The sequence below is a fragment of the Leucoraja erinacea genome, chromosome 4 (genome assembly GCF_028641065.1).
Source record: "Leucoraja erinacea ecotype New England chromosome 4, Leri_hhj_1, whole genome shotgun sequence".
NCBI classification, from domain to species: Eukaryota; Metazoa; Chordata; class Chondrichthyes; order Rajiformes; family Rajidae; genus Leucoraja; species Leucoraja erinaceus.
The window spans coordinates 97,713,982-97,740,402 of record NC_073380.1 but is presented as its reverse complement, the minus strand read 5'-3'; the positions used below and the strand labels follow the sequence as shown (position 1 = coordinate 97,740,402).

The following is a 26,421-nucleotide window of genomic DNA, read 5'->3' as shown; positions in this document are numbered from 1 at the left end:
TTATATAGACAGGTGTGTGTCTTTCCAAATCATGTCCGATCAATTTAATTTACTACTGGTGGACTCCAATCAAGTTGTAGAAACATCTCAAGGATAATCAATGGAACCAGGATGAACCCAAGCTCAATTTTGAGTGTCACAGCATAGGGTCTGAATACTTATGCAAATGTGATATTTCAGTTATTTCTTTTTAACTACTTTGCAAAAATTTCTAAACACCTGTTTTTGTTTTTTTATTACAGGGTATTCTATGTAGATTGATGATTAAAAAAACGAATTTAATCCATTCTAGAATAAGGCTGTAACATAACAATATATGGAACAAAAAGTGAAGGGGCCTGAATATTTTCTGAATGTACTGTACTTTGGCAATTTTGGCTTTGGACAGATATAGATATCTGAAGGCTGCTGTTTTAGTTAGCTTGGTGGAAATGACACTGATTCATTACTAAAATATATTCAATAATGTGAATTTGCGAGTTTTGTGGAATAGATATAGATACAAACTAAATGCCACAGAATGATAGATTTTGTCAGTTCAAATACCTTTAAAAAAAATATGATCAGAATAAATGGTTGTGAATTGACCTCACTGGCACTGAAAATTAATCATTGGCCAGTAACAATGGTGAAGTGGAACGACATCATTAAATGCAAGGTACTACAATTTGCTAGACAACATACACAATACTGCTAATAGCTTTGTGAAAATGACATCTCACACCATACTTCCCTGTATGTCTCATGGGAAGGTTGCAGTATTTGTAACACCACAGACTTGAAATGATCGTTTAAGTGTCTTTCACGTGATTGTTGTTAATGACTGGAATCACATTTGTAGCCCAGATAATGAACAAATAACACAGTGGAGCCTTAATCCGTTGGGTTTTTGTTGAGGATTTTAACAGTCTGATTTTTTTTTCCTTACTAGCTTTCTTGCTCATTGTTAATTAAAATGATTACATTCTCTCTTTATCTATACAACATTTTTGCAACAAATTCTTCCACATTAATTTACAGTTGCTTCTCAACCCACGCACAGTTAATTTCACAATTCTTCAATTTAATTGCTTGAGGAAATGCAGTGGAGTGTCAGAGTAGGCTCTGCCAGCAATTAATTTATTTCACCTGAAGACTGAAATAATAGTTGATTTGTGACCCAAATTCTTGTGCATGCCTTTTGGTGAATATTGCAATAATAGCTTTAGTTTCAATTGTAGATTTATGACCAAGAATTGACCTAGCATCAGTTGGCATCCCATATATCCATATAACAATTACAGCACGGAAACAGGCCATCTCGGCCCTACAAGTCCGTGCCGAACAACTTTTTTCCCCTTAGTCCCACCTGCCTGCACTCATACCATAACCCTCCATTCCCTTCTCATCCTTATGCCTATCCAATGCCCATATGCCCATCCCAAAAGAGAATTTCAAACTTCCATCAGCTTTTATATGTTGAAGAGTTTCTTGACTTCATCCCTGAAACCTCCTCCTTTCATTTTTAGACCAAGCCTCTTGACCTGAACATACAAAGAATGGAAATTACTTTTCTTCTACGTACTATTATTTCCCCTTAATGGCTTGAACACTACCAAAATCACTCTCAGCCATTACATATCCAGGGAATATAATATCATTAATGTAATCTTGCCAAGCATCTAATCCTTTTGAGTCCAGATATGATTTCAGTAAATCTGTACTGTTCCCCCATCAAGAACACTTCCTTCCAATGATATGATGCCCAGAATTGTTCAAAGCACTCTTGGTATGATCTAATCAGGACTTTAGTAATATATTTTCTACCTTGTTTGGTTCTTGACCTAATTTTTTCCCTTTGTTTTACATTAATGTGTTTGACCACAAAGCTTTAAATGAAGATCTAAGTCTCCTTAGTTACTATTACCCACTAACATCCCCACCAATGACCACCATCCTGCTGTTTACAACTTTTTAACATTTAGCGATTTCACTTTGGCTCTAAATTGGATGACTTCCATCATTGCATCATACGCGGAATCTATTTGCTCCATTGCTCCATCAACTGAGACTATTAACTTATTTCCACTAATAGTGGCACCTACATTTTAGTCATCAGCATCCTTGGATGTATGTCCTTGTATTTCATCATCTAAGTCGACCGGAAGGCATTGCAGAGGGTGGTGAAAATTGCCCAACGCATCACCGGTTCCACGCTCCCCTCCATTGAGTCTGTCCAAAGCAAGCGCTGTCTGCGGAGGGTGCTCAGCATCGCCAAGGACTGCTCTCACCCCAACCATGGACTGTTTACCCTCCTACCATCCGGGAGGCGCTACAGGTCTCTCCGTTGCCGAACCAGCAGGTCGAGGAACAGCTTCTTTCCGGCGGCTGTCACTCTACTCAACAACGTACCTCGGTGACTGCCAATCACCACCCCCCCCCCCCCGGACACTTATTATTTTTTTATTCAAATTGTTTGCTATGTCGCTCTTCAAGGGAGATGCTAAATGCATTTCGTTGTCTCTGTACTGTACACTGACAATGACAATTAAAATTGAATCTGAATCTGAATCTGAATCTGAAGTCATTAATAAATACAGTAAATAGATGAAGACCCAGCACCGATTACTGCCAAAGAACTTTCTGCTACAGCCGAAGAACTTTCAAAGCCAATATTGTTTATAAGCCACGTGAGAGTGCATAAAAACAACAGAACGTAGACCATCATCCTCGACCCCGAGGGATAGCCTCAACGACTGCAGTTAATTAATCAGTCTTGTTATCTATATTACTAAAAGTCTGATCTTGGCCACTTTTGGCTCACTGTGCTGCGATTTCCGAGAGAACGCCGCTACCTACGGCCGTCATATTTGGTCACCTCGTTCAGAGCCCCCCTCCGCCTTCCGGGACCGGAGGATATTTCCTATCAATGAAAAATCAGAGAGATATTAATGGGGTTTTTTTAATTTGCCATTTTCTCTGCTGCCCCTGCTGGAGAGAGGGGGAGGGACTATAAAACCAGGAAGTGGTGTGCCTCATTCAGTCTCTGCAAGATGGAGGAAGCCAGAGGGTCACGTCTCTCTGAGCTGTGAATAACACTGAACACATGTCTACTCAACTGTGAGTGCCCTTAATGTGGTTTGAAAATGAAAATATGGTTGGTTTGAAGTAAAAATGCACTGCAAATGGTTGTTTGGGTTGAGGTAATTGGTGGGGAGGTGGAATTGGTGGAGAGGTGGAATGTTATGTCGGGGGATCAGCCCTCCCGTGTGAACATGGGACCCAAGGGGTCCCACTTAGTCTAGTATCTTTATAAATTTCTGCAAATTCACTCGGCTCAGGTGAAATTTTTTAGTATTCAGTCCTCAATTATAAACTTAGGTTATTTGCTGACAACAGGTTCTATGATAAATAATAGTTGCTTATTCATTTATGCACCAGGTGTTTTAGTCTTCCTCACTTTGCTGTTAACAATTTATCTTTAAAGTACTTAGAAATCTGTTTTTTGCAAGGGCAACTCTAACCAACAGCAGATGGTATTATATGCTTATTATATAAAATTACAGCCCAATGGCTTTGTTTAATGATTTAATACATGTTAAATAATTATAATACAAACCATAGGTAAAAAAGTTATTTAGCAATTTTTAAAGATGCCTTAAAATATTTCCACTTGATGAATTATATTTCATAGAAACATAGAAACATAGAAAATAGGTGCAGGAGTAGGCCATTCGGCCCTTCGAGCCTACACCGCTATTCAATATGATCATGGCTGATCATCTAACTCAGTATCTTGTACCTGCCTTCTCTCCATACCCCCTGATCCCTTTAGCCACAAGGGCCACATCTAACTCTTAAATATAGTCAATAAACTGGCCTCAACTACCTTTTGTGGCAGAGAATTCCAGAGATTCACCACTCTCTGTGTAAAAAATGATTTTCTCATCTCGGTCCTAAAAGACTTCATCTCGGTCCTAAAAGGTCCTAATAATATTATTAATGGTTAATTAAATACATAAATACAAATACATGGGTCCATCTGCATGCAAACACCTACATGATAGTGCTGTTTGATTATTTAGTAGTGGAAAGAGAACCATGAACGCCTGATGACTTATCCCTACCCAAAATCAGGAACAAAATGCAAGACTGTACAGTTATTCCAGCTGCGATCGGTTAACAGGTCAAACAAGCAACAATATTATTGTGTCTTGAAAGCTCAATTTCACCCCATCTAGGCATTTATCAATGGCATTTCCAGGGAAGGGTTTTTTTTTTGAAGATTCATAACAATTCCTTAAAGATTTGAGTGGATTTCCATGAGTTGGCTACCTCGTTTGATTTAATCATAGTAGGACTACCATTTCACTTCATCCAATTAACTTTCAACATACAGAATTAAATCACCTTGACTAGTGAATATTTAGATTGACTAAAATCATGCCAACCATTTGAGAATGTCTCAAGAGTCAAGAGTTTTTAATTGTCATATGTTCCGGATTGGACAATGAAATTCTTACTTGCTGCAGCACAACAGAATATGTGTACATATCAGGGGAAGAGAAAAAAAAAAGAAAATGTTCAATAAATAACAAATACAGTGCAATAATAAAATAGTCTTTTGCAGTTCAGAGCTTAGAGCTTATTCGTTCTTGCGTTTAATAGCCTGATGGCTGCAGGGAAGAAGCTGTTCCTAAACCTGAACGTTGCAAATTGCCAGTGAAATTGCATCCTCCGTTGACCTGTTGTTACGGTATGCAAACTGTAGTGACACCATAACCAACCTATCAAAGCACTTCATCACCACAGACGTTAGTGCCACTGGTCCATAGTCATTGAGGCACGTCACCCAACTCTTCCTGGGCACCGGTATTATTGATGCCCTCTTAAAGCAGGTGGGAACCTCAGACGTGAGAGGTTGAAAATGTCCGCAGAAACTCCCGCCAGTTCGTCTGCGCAGGTCTTAAAAACTTGATCAGGTATACCATCAGGTTCAGGCCCTTTCTGAGGGTTCACCCCCCTAAAGGATCTTCTAACGACCTCTGTGACTGTAATACCTTCAGGGCGAATGGGAGCTCGGGAAGCTACATTAGTGTTCTCCCTATCGAACCGTGCGTAGAACGCATTGACCTCAAGCCCTGACACAGTTGCCGATCATCCGTCTCATCCTCCAGCTTAGAGCAGGTGTCCCTTTTGGCCCTTTTGATGGCCTTACCAAGGTCCGATCTGGACTTCTTATAGACCTCTGCATCGCCAGACCTGAATGCCCGGGATCTGGTCTTCAGAAGAATGCGGATCTCATGGTTCATCCAAGGCTTCTGGTTCGGAAACACTCGGAATGTTTTTGTTGGAACACAGTCCTCCTCCTTCCTTATGAAGTGTGTAACCACTATGTTTGGATTCTTCAAGTATATTGTAAGATGTTTCGCCTGGATTCCTCTTTCTGGTGACACGCATGGCTTCACCTTTGGAAAGGTTGAACTGCATGCCCCATTGTTGTGACCACTCACCCATTGTATCGAGATCCTTTTGGAGAGCATCTTATCATCAGCTGACTTAATTGGATGGTACAGCAAACAATCATCAGCGAATAGTCTGGTCATGCTTGCGACTTTTTCATGGATGTCATTTATATAAAGCAAAAACAGATGTGGGCCAAGTACTGTGCCCTGAGGTATACCACTCAAGTCCTTGAACATTGAACATTGAGTCCTTGAACATTGCCCAGTCTACAGATTCCAAGCAGTCCTGGAGGGGTTGTTCCTCTGCCTACCCCGACCAGCTCTGTACAATCCTCACCTCTGGGGGTGCTTTCTTCAGTTGCTGCCTGTATGCAGGAAGAAGCAGCACCGCTGAATGGTTGGATTTTTCAAAGTGAGGGCAAGGGATAGAGTGATTGGCGTCTCTGATGGTCGTGTAGCAGTGGTCAATGATCCTCTGGTGCTACAGGAGACATGTTGGTGGAAGTTAGGGAGCGATTTCTTCAGGTTGGCTTTGTTGAAGTCCCCGACTATGGTGGTAAATGCCTCGGGGTAAGCCGTCTGGTGCTTGTTGACCTCGGCGTGCAGCTCCTCCAGTGCCAGACGGACGTCTGCCTGGGGTGGGATGTAGACAGCGGTCAGGATAATGGAGGTGAATTCTCTTGGTAGGTAGAAGGGGCAGCACTTCACCGTCAGGTGCTCCAGGTGTGGAGAGCAGGAATTACTGCCATGTCTGAACACCACGAAGAGTTGACCATGAGGCAGATGCCCCCTCCTCCCCCTTTCCCAGATGCCTGCGTAAGGTCCATACCATGGATGGAGAAACCTTCAGGCTGGACTGCTGAGTCTGGGGAGCTGGTGGTGAGCCATGTCTCTGTGAAACAGAACACAGAGCATTCCATCCGCTCCTTTTGGTGAAGCAGCCTCCATCAGCTCCTTTGGTAAAGCAGCCTTGACCTTAAGTCCTCCACTTTGTTTTCTAGTGACTGTACGTTGGCTTTCCAACCATATGACAATGTCTCACTGAAAGCCTAAGGAAATAAGTACCTCCTTATAACATGTATTGTGCCCTATATCCAAAACCATAAACATCAGACATATTAGATTATGGTAACATTACACTAATGCCATTGAATGAGACATTATTCAATAAACCTCACACTGTGCATTTGCTTTTGATTAAAATTCTAATATAATTCTATATTTCATCATAAATATTTAATATGGCCAATCTATGTTCCACAATTAAGTATATTCAAATGATGTGAAAATCTAATGGTAAAATATCATGATGATTTCAATAAAATAGTAGAATTAAAATGCTGATTTATGTAACTAAATTCAGGAGGACATTATAAGTAAGTATCTATTTAACTATTAAAAGTCTGATCTTGTATGTCGATGTATTTGTGTGCGTTCGTTTGTGTGTAATCACATCTATGCGAAAAAAAAACGACGTGGTAACGGTAACATTTTTACATATTCCGGTAGACATTTATCCCGTGGAGTCCAAAATCGCATTACCTGAAAATTTCATGCTTTATTTCTCCAGTTATTACTGAAAATGTTCAAAAATCTGACAAAACTTTTAATTTAAAAATGACTGTCTTTCGCTGATGATGTCACAATGGGTCTGCTCCGCGTGCCATCTTCTACGCGCTGTGAATTACGTCACCTCTCCCCCACCCCTCCCTCCTCCCCCCCGTTATTCAAAAGACGCTGCCGGAGAAGAAATCGGGCCCTGGACTGAAGACCAAAGATCATAGCTGAAGACTGCTGCGGCCCAACTCACGGTCCTTTGGTCGATGCTCGCTCGCTCGCTCGCCGTTTCGCCCCCTCGCCACCGCACTTGAGATCTTCGTGTCAGCGCTTGGTGGGAAGGTTGTTGCCACTCTCTGCCTCTGTCGCTGCCCTCTGTCTCTGCCCTCTGTCATTGCCCTCTGCCCACTGCCTCTCCCTGCTGCCCTCTGCCCTTGCCCTGTCTGCCCTCTGCCTCTGCCCTCTCTACTCCCCCTCCCTCTACCTCTCTAGCCATGCCTGCGAGCTGGGGGCAATGCGTGAGTGGATAGGGCGGGGAATGGTGTAAAAGGAGCAAATTAATAATATTAATGTGATATCGAGGGGGGTGGTTAGTGTGTGTGGGAAGCCGCACGTTGAGGGGACGGGACCCAACGGGTCCCACGTAGTCTAGTAAAATATAAAACTGAACTCCAAATTATAAAGTGAATATTCATAGAAATAACCTATCCTTGATTCTCTTGAAGAAATGACCCTAAGACAAATTATGAAGTAAATTAGTACTAAACAGGTTATTACTGGCAGAAAATACAGATCCAATATTAAATACTTACATTAAAATTTCCTTCATCAATTAAAACATTTGAAAATATTTTGTAGAATGTGCATGTTCTTCAATTCAAGATAATTTCTTTGTTCAGTGCTTCTTTATATGAGATGTGTATTGCTCATATGACCTAGTATTTTCAATTGAACAGTTTCTGCTTAATTGCATCAGTAAATTAAGCACACTGGCACTTCATGGAAGCTTTCAGTCCAGTGTGAATGGAGTGTAGACTCAGAATCAATCAATTATAAGCCTTTAATCCAGTAACTCACTATCTTCTCTGACTGTGTTTCAGCTACAAACTTTGGAAATACATGAGGAAAGGCAAATGAGGTGATAATATGATGTACATGCATGTGTAAGGGAGACAATAAACACTGAAGAAGGAAAAGACCGACACAAAAGATTTTTTTGGGATTAAGCAGAGATAAGAGAAAGAAGGTGCACAGATGATTTATTTTTCTTCGTATTAATTGATTAACACCTGACTATAATTTTATTTTTATTTTTCCCAGTACTTCCTTTTGTTATAATTATTCAATGTTTGAATAATTTAAAAATAATTCCAAAGATATGAGACATTTTTCATTTATTATGTTAAAGAAGAGTGATGGTGTGAATTTTGGAACACAATTTGCTGATGTTTGGCTTAACTATTCAAATATCAAGCGGGGTCTGTTGGTAGCACTCAGTTGACAGAGGGTTCAAGCCCTTCTCTTGAGACTTAATCATAAAGTGTTGGCTTTACACTGCGGAAGGAGCACTGCTTGAGGTGCTAATTAGATGTTTCAGTTTCTAAATTGGATACAAAAGAAGTTGCAGAACTATTTGGTGTAAGAGAGTTACCACCAATGATCTTATAGCAGATAGGATCTTTGGTTACCACAATGTCCAGGTCAATATTTATCGCTCATTTAATATCACAGATATGGATTAACATAGAAACATAGAAACATAGAAATCAGGTGCAGGAGTAGGCCATTCGGCCCTTCGAGCCTGCACCGCCATTCAATATGATCATGGCTGATCATCCAACTCAGTATCCCGTACCTGCCTTCTCTCCACACCCTCTGATCCCCTTGGCCACAAGGGCCACATCTAACTCCCTCTTAAATATAGCCAATGAACTGGCCTCGACTACCCTCTGCGGCAGAGAGTTCCAGAGATTCACCACTCTCTGTGTGAAAAAAGTTCTTCTCATCTCATTAACTGGTCATTATTGCTGACTATCTTTGGGAGCAACAGATTTGCTGTTATTTCTTACAGAATATCTATGGTGCTTGCAAGGAAAATAAAAGGCAATTATATTTAGAAGTTTCCAGGAAAGTGCTTTTGTGAGCTTTACGCAGTAATGGGGATAAACAGTATAAATATTTATTTTTGAACATGAAAGCTCATCTTTTTTCAATTTCATAAAATGTTGTCTTCCTTCCCTCAATATTTTCATTCAAGACCTTTATCTTCAGGCAATGCATTCATTTGAAACAACGAGGCACTCAGTTAAATATTTGTTGGCTACTATTAGAGATCCATCATAGTCAACTAATTGTTTCTGCTGTTGTAAATGGTTGTAAATCAACTGCTGAAATAGTGTGAAGAGAAAGTAATGATGATCATTGTATACATACATATCTTGAAATATTCAATGAATTTTGGTGATTCATTTTTTTTGTAGACTATGATAGAAACATAGAAAATAGGTGCAGGAGTAGGCCATTCGGCCCTTCAAGCCTGCACTGCATTCAATATGATCATGGCTGATCATCCAACTCAGTATCATGTACCTGCCTTCTCTCCATACCCCCTGATCCCTTTAGCCACAGGGGCCACATCTAACACCCTCTTAAATATAGCCAATGAACTGGCCTCAACTACCCTCTGTGGCAGAGAAGGCATAAGAAGGAGAATGCATTCAGTGGCATAAGATGTGAGAAATAAAATAGAATATACAAGTCAGCTGCACATAATGCTGGTGCTTTTTAGGTCAGATATTTCCCCTAGGGATAGTATGGTAGATCTGAAATTCTATGTCCTTTAAATTTTTTATCATAATGCCATAAAGGAAATAAAGAGAATGTCATATTTCTTTTAACCTTTATTAGATATTTCCCAGTGTGCATAAATCATCTGCCTGCAACCTGGTACAGCTTTGTTATAAACCTAGGGCACAGAAGCAAACATGCACTCATTCAGCAAGACAAAGGGTTGTTTTGTTTTGCTATCATTTATCAAACTTACAGATTTTTGGCCTTTTATTGAGAGTAGGTTTGCAGATAGCATTCATAACCAAGTCATTTTTTATACTTTTGGTTTTTAAGAGAGTTCCTTAGTTTTCCTGACAGGAAAATTAAGGCCATCTGCAAATCATTGCGCTTTACATTTTTCAGGTGCAAATTGTGGGGAGAAATTTAAAAGTCTGAAAGTATTCACCAGAAAGACATAGGCATATTATTCGGGTATTCTGATTTTCAGTTCTGGTACAGAATTTCTTGGAAAAGGAGTTCTGCAAATTATGTGATTATCCTCCTTCACTCACCTGCACAAAGCATCACATCAATGAGTTTGAGTTTAATGTCATGTGTACTGAGGTACAGTGAGAGTACAATGAAAAAGCATTTTAAGCATGTTCATGCAGCAGTGGCTTGCACATGTAACCTTCTTTTGAAATATATTGTGTTTTTGACACCTATACATAGCTAAGTTGCTGACTAAAATCTGCAGCAAAATGCAATGGCAAACAAAACAGATAAAAAATGAGCAGGAGCTGTGAAATCTTAAAATTGAGGAAGGGTGGTGAAGGCAATGCTTTTCTTTGACTACTATTGCCTTAACTTTTAGTTATGTTGCAAGTTCACTCTTGTGATGTGAAAAAGAAAGAGACTCCATTTGTAATTTCAACTCCAGAATGTCAATGGATTGAAATTAAGCACATTTTCATTTTGATCAGTAACATTCGGAGAGTGCAACAACCAGGTTCAGGAATAGCTACTTCCCCACAGCCATCAGGCTATTAAACCTGGCTCGGACAAAACTTTGATTATTAATAACCAATTATCTGTTATTTGCACTTTATCATTTTATTTATTCATGTGTGTATATATTTATATTATAGTATATGGACACATTGATCTGTTTTGTAGTAAATGCCTACTATGTTCTGTTGTGCTGAAGCAAAGCAAGAATTTCATTGTCCTATCAGGAACACATGACAATAAACTCACGAACTTGAGAGAAAATCAATGAAATTATTTGGTTATTCAAATGTCTGTATAAAAGGATCATTATTCTCTTCTACTGGCTGTATATGTTTGGTAGTATTTTGTTTGTTTAACTTTTACCTTCATCATTCACAAATTTATATGCTGCGAGACGGCCCAATTGAAGAGAAGATATACAACAGCATACCCCATAATGAATATCTTTTTTCAGACATACTCAACACTTACACCTGAGGGTAGTGTGCTGAAAAATATCATTGTCATACTTGCAAGGAAGGCAACAAATCAGTTAAATAAATGGGACAATTTAATCATCATTCTTTCCCTTGAGATCATAGAAATAAGCAGTTTAGCAAGGTAAAACCTTAGATATAAAAATATTGGAAAAGATTGAAAAGATGGAAGCGAAATGTAGTGACAACGTAGCTGAAAGTACTGTAATAAATTCCAAACATTCCGAAGCTAAGAAACCAAAATAAAAATTGAAAACGCTAGAAATACTCATTGGGTCAGCAAGAAGCTTTGAAAAAGAAATAGCGCCATATAATATGGAGTGCTTTAGTATTGAACAGGCCCTTTGACCTACCAGGTCCATGCTGATGTTTGCACCCATCTACCCAAGTCTCGTTTGCCTGCATTAAAGTTACAGATTTAGGACTGTGACCTTCCACCAAAACTACTCTATGAAAGGTCCAACTACAAATGTTCCCAAGCTTCTCTCTGTACAGATGCTGCCTATTCTATTGAATATTTATAGCATGTGGCGGTTCCTGGTGGTTAGCCACGTGTGGTGTGAACCATCGGCTCGAGGGTTCGCAACAAAAAAAAGGTCAACAAAATAGAGAGAGTACAGAGGAGATTTACTAGAATGTTGCCTGGGTTTCAGCAACTAAGATACAGAGAAAGGTTGAACAAGTTAGGTCTTTATTCTTTAGAGCGCAGAAGGTTAAGGGGGTACTTGATAGAGGTCTTTAAAATGATGAGAGGGATAGATAGAGTTGACGTGGATAATCTTTTCCCATTGAGAGTAGGGAAGATTGAAACAAGAAGACATGACTTGAGAATTAAGGGACTGAAGTTTAGGGGTAACATGAGGGGGAAACGTCTTTACTCAGAGAGTGGTAGCTGTGTGGAATGAGCTTCCAGTGGAAGTGGTGGAGGCAGGTTCATTTTATCATTTAAAAATAAATCGGATAATTATATGGATGGGAAAGGAATGGAGGGTTATGGTCTGAGTGCAGGTAGATGGGACTAGGGGAGAATAAGTGTTCGGCACGGACTAGAAGGGCCGAGATGGCCTGTTTCCGTGCTGTAATTGTTATATGGTTATATGAGGGGTTGGGCCACGTGACTTGGTTTGGCAGTTGGAATTCAAAGGCAGCAGTTGGAGTGGAACTCATGAGGGTTTGTTGAGCTGTTGAGTGTTGGACGAATGAAGAACACTGTTTGACACTCATGTCTCGCTTCAAGCATTCTTTACTTTCCAAGTAGCTGCATTGTTTCGCTTTTCAAAACCGAGGACCAGAACTGAGAAAGGAGAAGATAGTATCTTTCAAAGACTAGAAAATAGAGGTGACAATGTGGTAAACAAGTCCCAAAAATATTGAGTGAAATTATGTCATGGAGGAAATAAAGGAAGAAAGGTGTCCATAACATAACAGCACTGCAGCTGAGATTCGAGAAGTAATATGATTAGACAAGCGGCTTGTTCCAGCGACAAAAAAACGGACTATGGGAAATGGAGAGAAGGGAAAGAAATGGAAATAAGAGGAGGAGGGGTATGATTAGAAAAGGCAATGACAGAGAATCATGTGACTCATATCAATTGCATTAGTTAAAGGACAGGTGGAAGTCCAACGTTAAAAAGCTTAAAGAAACAGTAGTTCGGACAGCATTATTTAAAATTTAAGAATCAGAAATGTCTTCAGTGAACTTTGAAGGAAGATTCAAGGTAGATATCTAGGCACCTATTTTTTTTCATATTTAATTAGACAAAGAAAGATTCCATTCAACCTATTTATGCAGGCTGACAGATCAATCACACCAATCGCATTCCCCCTTTTATTTGCCCGTAACTTAGTATAGTTTAGTTGAGAAATAGTGCGGAAACAGGTAACTGGCCCACCAAGTCTGCAACGACGAGTGATCCCCATACACTAATGGGCCTGTCCCACTGAGGCGACTTTTTAGGCGACTGCAGGAGACTATGCAGTCGCCACGTGTTCGCGGGTGGTTGCCGGGGAGTCGCCTTCATGGTTGTGAGAAGTTCCCGCATTCTGGGAACTAGTCGCGGCCTCATTATGGTCGCCGCAAATTTTTCAACATGTTGTAGGTGGGATGCCAGGAAGTCGAAGGTTCTCGTAGGTTGTAACCGGTGCTGACCGGTGCATTTCATTGGCTCATTGGGGGAAAAAATAGTAAGCAGTAGTTTTCAGAACCAAGGATAACCGACCGGTAATGTTAAATGTTCGCCGAGCTTCACAGCCTTGTATCTCTGGCTTCATAAAAGTTGTCTCATAGACATAGAAACATAGAAATTAGGTGCAGGAGTAGGCCATTCGGCCCTTCGAGCCTGCACCGCCATTCAATATGATCATGGCTGATCATCCAACTCAGTATCCCGTACCTGCCTTCTCTCCATACCCCCTGATCCCCTTAGCCACAAGGGACACATCTAACTCCCTCTTAAATATAGCCAATGAACTGGCCTCAACTACCCTCTGTGGCAGAGAGTTCCAGAGATTCACCACTCTCTGTGTGAAAAAAGTTCTTCTCATCTCGGTTTTAAAGGATTTCCCCCTTATCCTTAAGCTGTGACGACTTGTCCTGGACTTCCCTAACATCGGGAACAATCTTCCTTCATCTAGCCTGTCCAACCCTTAAGAATTTTGTAAGTTTCTATAAGATCCCCTCTCAATCTTCTAAATTCTAGAGAGTATAAACCAAGTCTATCCAGTCTTTCTTCATAAGACAGTCCTGACATCCCAGGAATCAGTCTGGTGAACCGTCTCTGCATTCCCTCTATGGCAATAATGCCCTTCCTCAGATTTGGAGACCAAAACTGTACGCAATACTCCAGGTGTGGTCTCACCAAGACCCTGTACAACTGCAGTAGAACCTCCCTGCTCTTATACTCAAATCCTTTTGCAATGAAAGCTAACATACCATTCGCTTTCTTTACTGCCTGCTGCACCTGCATGCCTACCTTCAATGACTGGTGTACCATGACACCCAGGTCTCGCTGCATGTCTCCCCCTTTCCCAATCGGCCACCACTCCAAGGAGTCTCCACTCCTTCTCCCCCTTCTCTCTCCTCCCTCTCCCCCCTCTTTTAAAGGACTTGCAGTGGCGGATTATTATGTCGTTCAACAGATCGCTCCGTATTCTCTCTAGTCACTAAGGAGACAGCATGGTATTAGGAGAATGTTGTTTTACGCATGTAAGCTATCCATGAGACTTTCAGAGCTTCTCGAAAAAAAACTTCATAACACAGTCTTTTGATTAATAGTTGTTGTTCAATTTATTGTTGAAGAAAAACAGTAAGATACTCATCCAACCTCATTCTTAAACGCGTGCACTTTAATCTTCATCAAACTCTAGCATATCGCTTTTAAACATTAGAAAACTTCTCATGCCTCAGCATAACTCCACATGGTCGAAGGATATTCCTTCCTACCATGTTGAGCTCCAAAACTAAACTAAACTGCCAACAGCTTCTGCGCAAGAAACCCCCGCAAAACACGCCTCTGACTATGTAATAAATCCCACCCACATAATTTCAAGCTGGCAAAATTTAAAGGCAAATGCCATAATTTATGACACATAAAATTAAGCCAAATGGCCACTACAGGACTTACCGTACACTGTGCTTTAGCTATCTTAATTACAGCGCCAACCTTCCTGGTGTGTGTCTGCATCACATTGGCTTTGCACCATGTGAATTTCACTCAGGCAGCGCTCCCCCCCACTTGCCCTGTCCCCCGCCTGCATAACGGGCTGGTGAAGGAAGTGATGTGTGCGTTCCCTCTGACAGGCGCCGTTCCAGTTGCCGGTATTTCAGGCGACTGACGGCAACTTGACAGTCGCCGGCAGTCGCCTTAAAAAAACGCCTAAGTGGGACAGGGCCATAACACTATCCTACACACATTAGAGACAATTTACAATTTTACCGAAGTCAATTAACGTACAAACCTTAGATAGACACAAAATGCTGGAGTAACTCAGCGGAACAGGCAGCATCTCTGGAGAGAAGGAATGGGTGATGTTTCTGGTCGAGACCCTTCTTCAGACTGACCTACAAACTGTACATCTTTGGAATGTGGGAGGAAACCAGAGCACCGGGAGATAACCCACACAGGTCACGGGTAGACATACAAACTCCGTACAGACAGCACCCATAGTCAGAATCGAATCTGGGTCTCTGGGACTGTAAGGCTGCAACTCTACCACTGTGTCACCGTACTGCCCTATAAATGTCCCTTAACTTAATATGACACTAAATTTAATAAATGGCAGGAGCTTGAGGGGCATTGATGTATAGAGATCGTGGAATGCAAGTCCATATTTTCCTGAAAGTGGCCATAAATAGAGTGGCAAAAAAGGCGTGTAATAATGTTTACCTTTATCAGTTGGGGCATTGAAAATAAAAGTTCAGAAACATGTTACAGCTGTATAAAACTTTGGTTAGGCCACAAGTGGAGTATCGTGTGTAGTTCTGGTCATCCCAGTACAGGAAGATATGAATGCTTTGGAAAGGGTGCAGAAGAGGTTCACCACAGCTTTGGTAGAGGACCTGGATTGCCCGGCTAAAGGAGGTGCTGGAAGCAGATACAGTAGCAATGTTTAAGAGGGATTTAGACGGACACATGAACAGGCAGCAAATGGAAGAATATGGACCAAGTGCTGATAGATGGAATTAGTTTAAATTGTATCGTGGGTCTGTTTCTGTTATAAGGGTTTAAAGACGTGTCTCGACCCAAAACATCACCTATTCCTTTTCTCCAGAGATGCTGCCTGACCCGCTGAGTTATGTTCCTATTTTTTTGTGTCGGCATTTTGTGTCTATGATCCTGGTCTATTCTCTCACATGTGCATCAACCTCACCCTGACCCTCCCTCAGCTACTTTCACTAGGGACAGTTTACTGTGGCCAATTACTCTAACAACCATTATATCAATGGGATGTGGGAGGAAACCATAATGCCAAGATCATGGGAGACCTCTTCCTCCCCAGCAACAGGCGTTTGCCTGACAGCAACAGACTGTTCCAGCTGCTGCAGTCAGGCAAACGCCTCCGTTGCCATGCTGTGAAAACTGAGAGGATGAGAAGGAGTTTCTTCCCAGAGGCCATTAGGACTGTAAACTCCTATCTCACCAGGGACTAACATTATTGTACCAATTTACTATTATGTGGTGTCTTTTTAAAATTGCTGTTTTTTCATATTTTTTCTTCCCACAAATATGTAATATGTGAATATGTGATTCTGTTCTATTGTGTTTTGTAGTTTTTTTTTGCACAATCCGCAAGCATTGCCACTTTTCATTTCGCTGCACATCTCGTATGTGTATGTGACGAATAAACTTGACTTGACTTGACCTGACATGCAAATAGACAGCCCCCGAGATCGGAATCAAATCAGGTCACTGGAACTATGCACTATCTGCAATGCAATTGTGTTGCTATCATAATTTCACAGATCGTTACATCATGATGAAGGTTTGCCACATATTTTGAACCACCCAAAATTTCTAGAGTGTGCTGGTAGCCTGTCAATTTATGAAAGGAATCATGGTTTAAGGGAGTTGGTAATTAATCTCATGTTGTTACAGATGGAAATATCCATAGCCCCAGAGTTGTGCAAACTGCGATTGCACCTGTGCTCAGCTGGAGCCAGCTGTCTGAAGTATGTTTTCTCCAGGGCACTTTTTGAACAGGCAATTAGAGTGGGGAAAGAAAGCCAGGAAGAATAACAGTTCCACTAGTAGAAGAGTGGTATTCTCACTGCATGGCTTCTGATGATAATCATATTATTTATTAAAAGTTTCAGCCAAGTATTTCAAGAACAAGTGCAGTGGTTTGAAACCATGGCCAAAGAATAAAAAAGCCAGAAGGTCCATGTCACTTTGAAGGCTAACTTATGCTGTCATTTTGGTGATATTGCATACATAAAATGCAATTTGCGGCAGCTTCCCAGGTTGTGTCCCATATAATGGATCCAACATGATATGAGTGTTTTCAAGGCACCAATGGCCAATATTAACATTGCAAAGCATATTAGCAGCAGTGGATGGATGGAGTGAATGTGTTCGAATAGCTCTATATAAATAATGAGTTAACATCTGAATCTTATAGTCATTGAAATTGAATACATCATGCAGTATCTGAATTATTATGATTTTTCAAAGTATCCATAACTTGGGATAAAAAGGGTAATGGGACATTGGTCTTAAACAAATTTTAGAAAGGATGAATTATTTTAAATCTTAAAACTTTGAACGTTTTAGGAAATAAGGACTTAATTTGCTAGTTGTTGAAAAAAAATGGAAAACAACATCTCAATATAAAGGGTTTTGAACAATTAAATAGAACTTGATCTCGATCTTTTCTCGTACTTAAACTCACAATTTGGGGTAATAGGAAATTACTATGGTTTCTGAAGCTCACCCAGAGGGTTTTTGAGAATTTTAACATGACAAGGTATTGCAATATGTCACAAGTTCTGTTTGTACATATGTTCTTCCACTGTTTGTGATTGGTTCACTGAAGGGAGAACGGCAGTGGTGGAACAAAGTAGAATGTGCTGCTGGCTACACAAAAATGCTGGAGAAACTCAGCGGGTGCAGCAGCATCTATGAAGAACTGAAGAAGGGTCTCGGCCCCAAACGTCGCCTATTTCCTTCGCTCCATAGATGCTACTGCACCCGCTGAGTTTCTCCAGCATTTTTGTGTACCTTCGATCTTCCAGCAACTGCAGTTCCTTCTTGAACACATAGAATGTGCTGCTGTTGTGATGGTAGAGTTGGGATAGGTCATTGGTTTGTCTTCCTCTGACATAGTTGCCTGCTGCTGCCTTCAGCAATGTAAGCATGTCCTTCCATGCAGTTTTGTGTGTGTTTTAGACTCAAAGGGGAAAGTAGAACTGGTTGCAAGCTAGATGTGTTGTAGCAATTAACATGCTATCTAGCCAGCAAGCGGAATGCTCTTTTCTTCACCCTTTCCTTTCAGGTACAGTTGCTCAAGAGCCACTACAGTTCCAGTATTTCAACTGACAGCTGTTTGTTTAACCAAGAGAGAAATGATTAAAGAATGATGGGGGAATAAGAGGAAGTGAGGGCAATGGAAAGTGGTGGTGGGGGGAAAGAGAGGCAAAGGGAATGATTGAGGGAGGAGGAAAGAGGAAGGGCAGGGAGCAGGGAGGTAATTTTTTGACCCACTCACAACCTTTACCCCTTTCCAGATATGTTATGATCTTCTTACTTTCCCACCTATTTATATTAATACAATACACACAGTATTGACTCTCTCTAAATTATTAATGTAAATTGTAAATAGCTGATGCCTTAGCGATTCATTGAATCTTGTGGTTCTCCACCAATTATAATTGGTGGCCTGAAACAGACAGGTTATTCCTACCATGTATTTCTTGTCAGTTAACTAATCCTTTATTTGAACTGTATAACCTTCAAACAGCTACTTTTTTGAAACATATTTTCAAATGCCTTTTGGAAATCCAAATACACTATACTGGTGGTTCTCAATTGTATATCCCAAAAAGATTCTACTAAATTTGTCAAACACTATTTCTATCTTATGGAACCACCTTGACTCTGCCTAATCATATTATATTTTTCTATGTATCTTGTTACCACTTCCTCAGTAATGGATCCCAGCATTTACCTAATAACGGATGTTATTCTTACTCGCCTGCAGTTCCCTATTTTCACTACCTCTCCTTCTTAAATGGCAATGTTACATTTGTGGCTTTCTGATTCACTGAGCCCTTTCCAGACACAAGAGATATTTGAAAGGTTATTATTAATGTATCCTTAAGATCCTTGCAGCCACTTCCTTTGGAACCCAGTATTCAGGCCTTGTCCAGGCTTTAGTTGTCAGCCTGCAGTTCTATTAATTAACCCAGCACCTTCTCTACAGAATGTTTTAACTATTGTAAGTTTCTCTCCTGTTCTGATTTGCGATTAGTTTTGTTATATCATTGTGTCTTCTATTGATAAGCCATAATTTTCTTAACATTGCCTTTATTTCATTATGCACATTATCAATTTCCCTGTCTCAGCTTCTGCAGCATCTCTGGAGAAAAAGGATGAGGGACATTTTGAGTTGGGACACTTTGTCAGACTGAAAGTGGGGGGTGGAGTAGAGCTGGTGAGAAGAGACCAGGAAAAATCAGGGATGGCAACAAATGGCTTCAGACAGGGCGGTGTTCTGGTAGGCCCATTCTTTAAAGGCCTGCAGGATTCCCTGGTTGCTAATTATTTGAACGCCCCTTCCCCATACCAACCTTTCTGACCTGGGCCTCTTCTCTTGCCAAAGTGAGGCCACATGCAAAATGGTGCAACAGCACCTCATATTCCACTTGGGTAGCTTACAACCTATAAGTATGAACATTGAATTCTCCAATATTAGGAACCTATCCACAAATAGCCCCCTTTTTTTCTCTTCCCACCTGACCTCGCGCCCATATCCCCTCTCCCCCCTCCTCTTCCACCTACATTAGAGACATGGAGTAATTCAGCATGGAAACGGGTCCCCTCAGCCCAACTTACCCATGCCAACCAACATAGACCATTTATACTAGACCCACCTGCCCACACTTGACCCCTATCCCTCTAAACCTTTCCTATCCATGTATTTTCAATGTTGTTACAGTAACTGCCTCACCTACCTTCTCCGGCAACTCGTTCCATCTACCCACCACCGTCTGTGTGAAAATGGTGCCCCTCAGGTTCCCATTAAATCTTTCCCCTCTCACCTTAAACCTATGTCCTCTGGTTCTTGATTCCTGTACTTTGGGTAAAAGACTCTGTGCATTCACCCTATCTATTCCTCGTGATCTTACACACATCTCATGACATCACCACCACCACCCCCCTGGGCCGCTTGCACTCTAAGCAATGAAGTCTTAGCCTGCCTACTTCTCCCAATAGCTCCAGTCCTTGCTCTGGCTTCACAATGCACAACCCTTCTATCCTAATTTCACACATTTAGACTTTTCATCACTGGCCTTTTCCAACCATCTACCTATCAGGAATCCTCCTCACCTGTATCCACCTATCACTTGCCAGACATTGTATACACATATTGTCCTTCCCCTCCTCTCTTCCAGATTTCTCCACCACCTCCCCCCTCTCCCTCCCCATAAACACACCACAATCAGTCTGATGAATGGTCCCAAGTTTTTCAGAAAATGTTTTTGTAAAAACTTGGATTGTTTTCTTTGGAGCATCAGTGGTTGAGGTAAGACTTGATAGAAGTATATAAAATTGCGAAAAGTCAGAACCTTTTTCCACAGTGTAGATATCAAAGGCTAAAGGGGATAGTTTTAAAATAAGAGGTGGAAAGTTTAAAGGAGACGTGCAGGGCATGTTTTTCCACACAGAGTGGTGGGACATGCTTTCAGATAGGCACATGCAATCTGCAGTGATAGAGCACGAAAAAGCAGCAGAGATTAGTTTAATTTGGCATCATGTTCAGCAGACATTATGGGAATGAAGGACCTTTTCCTGTGCTGATCTACAACATGTCACCCCCCATTTGAAAATGGTCTCTAGTTCTGGATAATACCACCTTCCAGCATCATCTTTATCAACACCCCCCATAATCTTATGTTTCAATAAGCTCACATTCTGTGCATCCAGATAGACCCTTTAATTTTGTCTTTTAATCATTAATCCTCATTGCGTTCTTATTGTATGCACTGTCCATTCCTCTCACATTCTCAGTTATCTTCTCCTATATGGTTATTATGCAATACCATGCCATTTAGAACTTCGAACTATGTAGCACAGGAACAGGCTCTCTGGCCAACCGTGATGCCAATTAAAACTGCACATCTAACTGAACATATTTTATATCCTCTATTTCTAGCCTGTGTGCATGCCTGTCTCAAAGACTCTTCAAATTTCTGTTGTATGTGATTCTCAATTTCGCAAGCAGTGTTCCAAGCGTCTACTATACTGTGTAAAACACACTTGCCTCGTAAATCTCATTTAAATTTCCCCCTTTCACCTTAAAGTTATCCCCTTATTTTAAAGTACTACATTTCCACTCCACCTGAATCCTACCAACTTGTATTTCAGCTCTTAAATTTGCCAGGATGCTGGTCCCAGCCAATTCAAATTGTCACTCCAGTCACTCTACACCTCCATCCCTCACCAGGTGGGTCTCAAAGCCCTCCGTTTCTTCCTCGACCGGAGAAGCAACCAATCCCCGTCTACTGATACTCTCCTCCGCCTAGCAGAGCTGGTCCTTACCCTTAATAACTTTTCGTTTTGACTCCCATTTCCTCCAAATACAAGGCTTAGCCATGGGCACACGCATGGGCCCCAGCTATGCCTGCCTCTTTGTAGGGTACGTCGAACGATCCTTGTTCAAGACGTACAGTGACCCTATCCCCGAACTCTACCTCCGCTACATCGACGACTGCATTGGTGCTACCTCCTGCACCCACACACAACTCACTGGCTTCCTCCATTTCACCACTAACTTCCATCCGGCACTCAAATGCACCTGGACCATTTCCAACATTTCCCTACCATTTCTTGACCTCACTATCTCCATCGCAGTGGATAGACTCCTGACCGACATACACTATAAACCCACTGACACCCATGGTTATCTGGACTACACTTCTTCCCACCCTGCTTCCTGTAAGGACTCCATCCCCTATTCCCAATTCCTCCGTCTACGCCAAATCTGCACCCAGAATGAGGTGTCCTACACCAGTGCATTGGAGTTGTCCTCATTCTTCAGGGAACTGGGGTTCCCTCCTCCACCATAGATTAGGCTCTCACCAGGGTCTCTTCTATGTCCCGTAACTCTGCTCTCACACCCCATCCCCCCCACTCATAACAAGGGCAGAGACCACTTTTCCTCACCTTCCACCCTACCAGCCGTCACATAAAACAAATAATCCTCCGACATTTTCGCCACCTCCAACGGGATCCCACCTTTGGCCACATCTTCCTATCTCCCCCCGTCTGCTTTCTGCAGAGACTGCTCTCTCCGTAACTCCCTGGTCAATTTGTCCCTTCCCACCCGAACCACCCCCTCTCCGGGCACTTTCCCTTGCAATCGCAAGTAATGTTACACTTGTCGCTTTACCTCCCCCCTTGACTCCATTCAAGGACCTAAGCAGTCTTTCCAGGTGCGGCAGAGGTTCACCTGCACCTCCTCCAACCTCTATTGCATCCGTAGCTCTAGATGTCAGCTGCTCTACATCCGTGAGACCAAGCGTAGGCATAGCGATCGCTTCGCCGAAAACCTCCGCTCGGTTCGCAATAACCAACCTGATCTCCCGGTGGCTCAGCACTTCAACTCCCCCTCCCATTCAGAATCTGACCTTTCTGTCCTTGGCCTCCTCCATGTCCAGAGTGAGGGCCACCGTAAATTGGAGCAGCAGTACCTCATATTTCACTTGGGCAGTTTGCACCCTAGCGGTATGAACATTGACTTCTCTAATTTCTGGTAGTCCTTACTTTCTCCTCCCCTTCTCAGCTCTCCCTCAGCCCACTGGCTCCACCTTTTCCTTTCTTCTTCACGCCCCTACGCTCACATAAGTTTGAAGACGGGTTTCGGCCCGAAATGTTGCCTACTTGCTTCGCTCCGTATATGCTGCCTCACCCTGAGTTTCTCCAGCACTTTTTGTCTAATTTTGTGGAATTCTCTGCCTCAGAGGGCGATGGAAGCAGGTTCTCTGGATGCTTTCAAGAGAGAGCTAGATAGGGGTCTTAAAAATAGCAGTCAGGGGATATGGGGAGAAGGAAGGAACGGGGATGATGAGCCATGATCACATTGAATGGCGGTGCTGGCTCGAAGGGCCAAATGGCCTACTCCTGCACTATTGTCTATTGTCTATTGTCTAATTCAAATTCAGAACCGGTCCGAAACGTCGCTGGTCCATATTCTCCAGAGATGCTGCCTGACCCACTCAGTTACTCCAGCACTTGACTTTGTGTCTTTTTTTCAAATAACTTCCTCGTTAGGGTTAGAGTTAGTGATGGTGGTGACCCCCCAAAAAACAACCCTTTCTCTCACATCATCCTTTAAGCCGCACATTCAATTCTGTCATCTATTTGATCCTCTGCCATTATGCATATGGTACAGGTAGCAATGCAGACATTGAATTAAATAGACTATTAAATAGACAAATTAAATAGACTATTGACTATTATATCTTTAGTGATTCTGACCTTATTGCATCGCAGGGAATGGGGTCATTTGCGGACAATTTTTTTTTACCTTGGCCTTCCAGGAATGATGGGGTGGGAGGGGAGGTGGACCCTCAACTAACAAAGAAAGGTTGGAGGGAGGGAGGGAGGGAGTGGGCATTGATGGTGCTACATTCGACGCGTGCGCACTGCACTTCCTTGTGTTTTTTTTCGCCTCTTTTGGCACGTGACCCGCTACCTCGAGCCGGACCCGGACGGCGAGTGGAAGCGAACGCGTGCGGCGTGACGTGACGTGACGCGACCCGACGCGCGCGCGGGCAACCGCCGGCCGGCCTGAGCAAGCGCGATGCGCGCGCGCGCACGAGCGGCCGACTGCGGGCTTGGAGGAAGAGACGTCGGGCGCGCGTGCGCGAGGTAGCGCAGCAAACTCGGCGGCGGCGGCGGCTGCAACGAGGGGAGCTTGTGATTAATCTGCTCTCGTTATTGTTTCTCTTTTCATGTTCACCCTCCCCTCCCACACCACCACCTGGACCCTTGGCTTTTCCTTGCCGCTCTCCCCGCCCCCCCCGCCACTGTGAAGGATGCCCGATCAAATATCCGTATCGGAGTTCATCGCCGAAACGACGGAAGATTACAACTCGCCGACCACCTCCAGCTTCACCACCAAGCTACTCAACTGTAGGAACACGGCGTCCCTGCTCGAGGAGGTAAGGTCGTGTGGCGCAGTCGAGCTCTTCGGGGTGTTGGGCTAGAGAGAGAGAGCAAGAGCAATTGGGAAGGAAGGAAGGAGGGACAAGCAAAACAAGGGGGGCTGGGACTGAGAAAGGCAGCCATCTGTCTTGCTGTGTTGCAGATGCCGCTGGCTCTACTGCAGGCACGCTGCCGTGTGTGCTTTCGTTCGTTCCTCCCTGCTTTTTCTCTTGGAAGTCTGCGCATTTCGTGGTTGCATAATTCAGGTGCTGGGGGGCGAGCTTTGACCGTCGGTGATGGGGCTGGTTACATCTCTAGTAGCTGTCCAACCTTATTCCGCATCCCCTTTTAATTCCAACCACATTTCCTATTTTTAAAAAAATGTTTGTTCTTGCGGGATATTCCATGATCCCGCTCAGTTTCTGAAGGACGTGCGCGCAGAGGAATTTAGGACATGTGCCCTTTCTCCAATATTGTGTTCTTTTTTGTGTGCATGTGTCAGCAAAAGATAGACAGCACCTTTCTTCCTGTAACCCTCCCCATGTTTGGCAGAGCTTGTGAAAGACAGATTTGTAGCACTGCGTTTGTGGTGTTGTAATATTCTGGCGAAAGACTAATTTTATTATTCCAGTGTTCTGGGTATCGTCAATCTTTCCAGACTGCCCATGTAATTTTTTTCATATTAAACTTTAAAGAGCCAATTGGATTTTCTGTCACTGTCACCGAGCAATCTAAATTGTATTTTCCTTCTTTATAGTTCTTCGCATCCCTTTTTAAAAGATTTAAAGCTTTTTTAAATGGTGGTACGTGGCTGGCCTTGCGTCTTGATTGATGAAGGCTATAAAGTCTTAATTATTGCATTTCTATGATGGATTTTTCATTGTCTCTGACATTTCAGGGTTGCTATTGGTGTAGAATTGAGGTGGTAACTGGGCCTAAGGCTGTACCTTTACTCAATTCATTTCTTGGTTCGCTCAGAAAATTTTAGTATCTGCAATTTATTTTGCGATTCTTTATTTTTAAGATGTTAATTTCTTAAAATATCAAATTGCCCTTGTATTTCTAGAATCTATCATTGAGGAAGATGGGAACTAGGCTGTCAGAGGCGCTTGTGAAATGTTTTAACTGAGTGTTGACTGGATGGCATACTAGAACCCAGCACAGAACAGGCCCTTCAGCCCTCAATATCTGTCCTGAACATTCTGCCAAGGCATAATTTGAATGCTTCTGTGATTATCTTATTGGGAGATGGCATGTTATCACCATCCTTCACTTAATTAGGCTAGGACTAAAACCGCTTGCATGGAATATAATGCCAAGAAAATAACATAATGCTATTATATGTGGATTGTGGAGCAAGATAGTTGTTGCCCTGACAATATTGTTAATATTAAACTTTGTTTTAAGTGCTTTGTTCAGATGGCCATTTTCTAGTTATGTTATTTACCTAAACAGTGAACTACACAGTGAATGGTAGGGCTCTGGGAGTGTTGTAGAGCAGAGGGATCTAGGAGTGCGGGTACATAATAAGAAGGGTCTCGACCCAAAACGTCACCCATTCCTTCTCTCCAGAGATGCTGCCTGTTCTGCTGAGTTACTCCAGCATTTTGTGTCTATCTTTGATTTCAACCAGCATCTGCAGTTCCTTCCTATACATGATTCCTTGAAGCTGGCGTCACAGGAAGATAGGGTGGTCAAACCCGTTTTTGGCCCATTGTCCTTCATTGTTATAGGAAAGATGTCAAATTGGAAAGGGTACAGAGAAGATTTACAGGAATGTTGCCAGGACTTGAGGGTATGAGCTATAGGGAGAAGTTCTTCTTCTTCTTATCGAGTCCACACACAAGATTAGAAGTTGTTCAGCCAGAGCTGAACACACTTCTCGGCATCTGCACAATGATGTCTGTCTTGTCGCTTCTTGTGCGTGGTAGTGGATAGATTGGTGGAAACAGGGCCGCGACGTGACTGCTCTTTCCTTGACCCCTAGGGAGAGATTGAGCTGGCTGGGACACTATTCCTTGACCGCAGGAGGATGAATGAGGGTTGATCTTATAAGAGGTGTATAAAATCAAGAGAGGAATAAATCGGGTAGACATAAAGAGTCTCATCCTCAGAGTGTGGGGAATAGTGAACCAGAGGACAGTTTAAGGTGAAGGATGATACATTTAATAGGAACCCGAGGGGCAACTTTTTCACACAAAGGGTGGTGGGTATATGGGACAAGCTGTCAGCGGAGATAGTTGAGGCAGGGACTATTGCAATGTTTAAGAAACAGTTAGACAGGTACAGGGATAGGACAGG

The 26,421-nt window shown here is 42.3% G+C and overlaps 1 protein-coding gene across 5 annotated transcripts in view; it reads left to right on the top strand.

The window, feature by feature from the left end:
* The window catches only part of LOC129696711 (arf-GAP with SH3 domain, ANK repeat and PH domain-containing protein 1-like), a 196,086-nt gene that overhangs the window by 13,810 nt on the left and 155,855 nt on the right, over nt 1-26,421 (top strand). For all 5 annotated transcript variants that reach the window (XM_055634834.1, XM_055634832.1, XM_055634835.1 and 2 more), the window contains one exon: nt 24,011-24,137. In XM_055634834.1, the coding sequence (XP_055490809.1) occupies nt 24,011-24,137 (127 nt within the window). The remainder of the gene's footprint in view (nt 1-24,010; nt 24,138-26,421) is intronic.